The sequence below is a fragment of the Fragaria vesca genome, linkage group LG3 (assembly GCF_000184155.1).
Source record: "Fragaria vesca subsp. vesca linkage group LG3, FraVesHawaii_1.0, whole genome shotgun sequence".
Taxonomy (NCBI): Eukaryota; Viridiplantae; Streptophyta; class Magnoliopsida; order Rosales; family Rosaceae; genus Fragaria; species Fragaria vesca.
The window spans coordinates 16,176,440-16,181,584 of record NC_020493.1 but is presented as its reverse complement, the minus strand read 5'-3'; the positions used below and the strand labels follow the sequence as shown (position 1 = coordinate 16,181,584).

Sequence of the window (5,145 nt, the reverse complement as noted above, 5' to 3'; positions counted from 1 at the left end):
TTTATATTTTGGATTCAATTATGAAGTCTACTAATTCGGCGAAATATGAGACCGATAAATTTAACAGGAGGATTGATTTCAACCTTTGGCGTTTGAAGAAGCAAGCCTTATTAGTTCAGCAAGAATATTGAAGGTGTTGAAAGGAGTGAGTGCTTTGCCAACTATTTTGTTAGAAGAAAAAAGAAAAGAAAAAAAAAAGACATGCATGTAAATGGTAATTAATAATCACAAAATGATCTTATACGGTTGCATGAGGCATAAAAGGGTTGTATTTTTAATTTTAGTATTTTTATTTCAGATTACTGAATACAGAGTAACATGATGATCGATGGATCAAAAAGTATAAGTTAAGCAAAGGAAGTTTGGACATTTGCAAGTGACATAACTTTTTTCTTTAAGGTTAATTCTCACTAGCTTTAATTTTGAGAATTTTATTCCCACCAACATAATCAGATTTTTAAATGCTCAAAGGCCAACTTAAACAACAAAAAGACATTTATACCCTTAAAATAAACTACGTACAATGTACCATTATAATGGTCTATTATGAAATAAAGATTCTATTATTGGATTCTGACGCTACCATTGACGGGACTCCGACGACCGTTGACCAAGTCCATAAATTCAGGTTTAACTATGGACTCAGTTCATTTAAATGAAAGGTGAATCCGCATGTAGTAAGAAATCCAATTTCATCGTTCACAAATACAAACAAACAAGGGATGAAAAATGTAATTAAAGAAAAACAACTTTGAGCTGTGGTTTGGTTGGTTAAGCTGTTTAATTGACAACTTTGAGGTCATGAGTTTAAACCTCACGGATTATGTAGGGTGTGTGAGTTATTAATAAAAAAATATTTTTAATAAAAGGGATGAAAAATGTAATCAGAAAAAAAAACAAAAAAAACAAAGGATCCGACCCACAGGTACAAACCAAGTCCGACCTGAAAACAAATCAAAACAAAAACGCAAAAATAAGGCATCACTGGAATCCCAATTACTCACACTCTCACACTCATCGGAGAGCTCTCAACGTCCCCCAAACCTCACTGCTCCGAAGGTACCTAGCTCTCCCCTCCCACTAATACATCGTTTTCACTTTCATATTCAACTACCTCATCAAGTCCCAACCCGAATCACAACTAGTCCTTGAGCCCGAAGCCAAGCTAGAACCGAAACTAGTGCTAACCAGAGCCTGAAGCTAAGCCGCAATTGATGGTGTAGATCCGATCATGACAAACCTCTGGTAGTATGTTGATGGTGCATATCTGGCTGTGGAGGAAGCCAAAGTGACCACGACGCGACAGATGAAGGTGAACTCAGGACGTCGGAATCTGGAATCAAACATGGAGGGCTTTGTTGGAATCGAACGCGGGGGGCTTTGCTGAAATCGAACATGGCAGCGTTTACGACACGGAATTTAAGTTCAGAGAGAGAGAGAGAGAGAGAGAGATTTGAACGAGAGAGAAACAAAAGAAGAGAACATATATGGATCTAAACAAGGGTTATTTGGTCAAGGAAAAAACAAAAAAGTTAAAAATTTTGTTACTGAGAATAGTCTCGGGTCTATTAGGCTGATGAGAATTTTAGAATTTCTTTTTGTTAGTGGGAAAAAATTCTTTAGATTTAGGGTTAGTGGGAATTTTTCTTTTGAGTGGTTTTAAATACATACCCCTAATTACTTGATACACATCTCTATAATTTGACAATTTAAATTAGATTTTATTTGTATGTTAAATGACTAAAACAGACATATGTAATACATTAGGAATATATAAACAAATTAAAACATAAAATTTATATTTGGAAACTAATGATGTGATAATATAAAAAAAATATTAAATTATTAAAAACGAAAAAAAACTTAAATTTGGAAACTTATAAAGTGAATATATTTATTTTGAGAAATTAATAAAGTGAAAATATAGAACCAAATAAAGTGCTAAAATTGGAAACTTATTTTGGAAAAATTGAAGTATAGTTAATACAAATTTTGTCAAGGAAGTTTTGATGATTAATTTCTTTCTTTCACATCCTAAAAAGTTCATGATTTTCAAGTTTAGAATGTGAAACGACGTAATTCTTATATGAACTTCTATTCATTATATATTCCATCATCTTCTTCTTTTTTACCCAAACACACATGTTGAGGTATGTATTCTTCATTTTGTTATCAATTTCATGTTTAAAGATTTGAAAAGAACATTGAATCTGTGCAAGGATTTCTGTAGACCATACACATATAGTACATATGAACGTACATCTACAAAATGTAATAAACTTATAGTAATATTACTAATCGCACAATAATAGTCTTAAATCTTAATATAGTCAATTAATATGATATTTCATGAAATTTTGGATCAAGGGTTTTTTGGGTACTTTGGGTTGTGTATTAATTTAGTAAAATATTAGAATGAGAAATTAGGTAGATGGTGTATTAAGTGAGGCATGTGTATTAAGAAATTAGGGGTGTGTATATAAAATTTCTCTTTTTTTTTATCTATCAAAAAAATGCATAAATGCAGTTCATGGATTTCTAGTATATGAAATTGAAAATTACAGTGCATGTACGCTCAATCTGCATCTGAACCTTTTGGCTTGTAATAAAATATAATACGGTTCTCATTGAGTACGTTTTCCTTTTTGTTTCGGCTCTTTTACTTTTGAGACCAAGTCTCTAGACAATATTCGTAATATATAACATATACATGAGAGAATCATCAATATCCTTAACATAAAAGTAAAGGTAACGCATGAACAAGTCATGAACTGGGTAGTTTTCTCATAAACTACTCTTATCAAATACATCTCATGATCTATTTCAAAAAAGGAAAAAAAGAAAAAAAAAAAAGAAAATACATCTCATGATTCTTGTTATTTCTTTATATAAAAGGTGATATATAAAATATTTATTGTTGCAGGGGAAGTTTTGAAAAGAGGATGGGGGTATAGCTCCTCAGAATTAGGAAATATATGGTTTGGCAACCACTTCGAGAGGATATTTTCTATGGGCGGTTACGCCAGTGGATTCGCTCATGTCTAAATCCTCCGGTTTTGCCCCATCAGGTAATTTCCAGTCAAACTTCTGAACAATATTTGCTAGAGCAGTCTCTATCACTGCTATCCCGAAATTCATTCCTGGGCATCCTCGTCTACCAGAACCAAATGGAGTTAATTGGAAGTCATTCCCTTTATAATCTATGGCACTGTTTAAAAACCTTTCTGGCTCAAACAGCTCGGCATTTGCATATGACTTTGGGTCTCTTCCGATCCCCCATGCATTCACCATTACTTGTGTGTTAGCCTTGATGTTGTAACCGTTGATTTTCACATCTTGTCTTGCCAACCTTGGGATAAGTGCTGGAAATGGAGGATGTAAACGAAAAGTCTCTTTGATCACAGCCTTCATGTAGTGCATTCCGACCAAATCATCCTCTGCTATATCCTCTTTGTTTCCCACTATTCCCCTCACTTCATTCTGCAATTTTTCCATCACCCTTGGATTCCTCAGTAGCTCGGACATCACCCACTCTAAGGTTGTAAATGTGGTGTCATTGCCACCGGCAAACATATCCTGCAAGTGCACTCATGCGATCAAATTAACATCTTTCAATCCAGGCAGTACTGGTTCTTTACATAATTCTGAACTTGGTTTGTTCTAGAAACAATATGTACTAAATTAAGCTTCATTTAATCTGTTGAATAGGATGCATGTAAGATATCATAATGTAAGTACTAATAATTGTACTGAAGTATAATTACATACATATACAGACTGGTGTATGTGTATGTGTGTGCATATATATATATATATATATATATATATTTTCAAGAATTCAAGAAAGAAATAACTACGTACCAGGACGGTACCCTTTATGCCAACTCGATCAATAGGGACACCAACTGCATTTTCTTTTTTGAACCGAAAGCAAAACGTCCACAAAATCTTTGATTCCATCTCCAGTATTCGGTTTATCAATATGCTCTTGAACAACCTTATCGAAAAACGTATCTGATCGTTTAGCCAGGTCGTCTAATTCAGCGTCAAACCCAGTGAGGCGAGTGACCCAAGAAAGCCATGGAATATAGTCACCAATGTTAACCCGTGTGAAGAACTCTGTCAAATCTCCAGCAAGCTTCATGAACAGCTTCCCTCCATCTTCCCCGAGTTCGCTGTACCTCCTCCCCATGGCAACTCGGCATATGATATCGTTACTAAGCTTGTTAAACATGTCGCTTAAGTTCAAAACCGTTGAGGATGACGATGATTTGGTACTACAAGACTCTATTATGTTGCTTATCATCCGTTTTGTTTCCTCTTCTCTCACAGCACGATAAGAACGAACCATTTTGTTGCTCAAAAGATTTAAGACAGATACACTTCTGATCTGCCTCCAATACTCACCATAAGGTGCCGCTACCATGTCCTTGTAGTTGTAGGTAATCCTCTCAAAGAAGATGAACTTTGGTCTGTCGGAGAATATGAGGTCATGGGTTTTGAAGATCTGGGACGCAGCCTCAGCCGACGAGATCACAAGGACTGGTCTGCTTCCGAAATGGAGCAGCATGACAGGCCCATATCGTTTGGATAAGGTATGAAATGATTGATGAGGGAGCGAACTTATTTGGTGAAGGTTTCCGATGATGGGTAGCTTTGGTGGGGAAGGGGGTACAGATGAGTTTGTATTAGAGGACCATCTGCGTAAGAGAATGAAGGAAATGGCCACAAGTAGTAAGTACATGAGAGGAGAAGGTTGCAAAGGGATTGAAAATGTTTCATGAAGCATTTGCAGGAGTCTTGGTATCATCATCTCTGCTGCTAATTTGAGTTGGATACTTAATTTGCTGATTTGTGTTTGTGTATTTATAGGCTAGGGTTTGGACTCTGCATGCATGCACATACAGAGTAAGTGGTTCGTCATTACTAGTGTCATTGGCCCTTCGATCTCGACCGGTCAGATATTAAGTCTATATGATTTATATTACTCTTGCAGATATTTCAACTAGGATACAAGGCACTAACGAATAATTATCCAAGACTTGAAGTCTCACGTACTATTATATAATTAATTATGTTTGCAGCTTGTAAAGGACGACTGGAAATCTGGAACTATATGGACGACAATTCAATGGACGAAAATTC

General features: G+C 35.5%; 1 protein-coding gene across 1 annotated transcript; it reads right to left on the bottom strand.

Annotated features, from left to right (window-relative positions):
- Positions 1-2,964: 2,964 nt before the first annotated feature.
- LOC101295903 (cytochrome P450 71A4-like) lies at positions 2,965-4,831 on the bottom strand. The gene is made up of 3 exons (XM_004295823.1): positions 3,926-4,831; positions 3,862-3,888; positions 2,965-3,576 (listed from the first exon to the last, which is right to left on the bottom strand). Exons 1-3 carry the CDS (start codon positions 4,811-4,813, stop codon positions 2,965-2,967), a joined length of 1,527 nt encoding a protein of 508 aa, XP_004295871.1. The 5' UTR covers positions 4,814-4,831.
- Positions 4,832-5,145: the final 314 nt, after the last annotated feature.

What these genes read in the sequence shown, in the direction of transcription:
- LOC101295903 (XM_004295823.1), bottom strand. Translation starts at nt 4,813, where the DNA reads ATGATGATACCAAGACTCCTGCAAATGCTTCATGAAACATTTTCAATC. An exon ending in TTGTGGACGTTTTGCTTTCG is followed by an intron (nt 3,889 to 3,925) that starts GTTCAAAAAAGA and finishes GTCCCTATTGAT; the next exon opens with CGAGTTGGCATAAAGGGTAC. An exon ending in GCATAAAGGGTACCGTCCTG is followed by an intron (nt 3,577 to 3,861) that starts GTACGTAGTTAT and finishes GTGCACTTGCAG; the next exon opens with GATATGTTTGCCGGTGGCAA.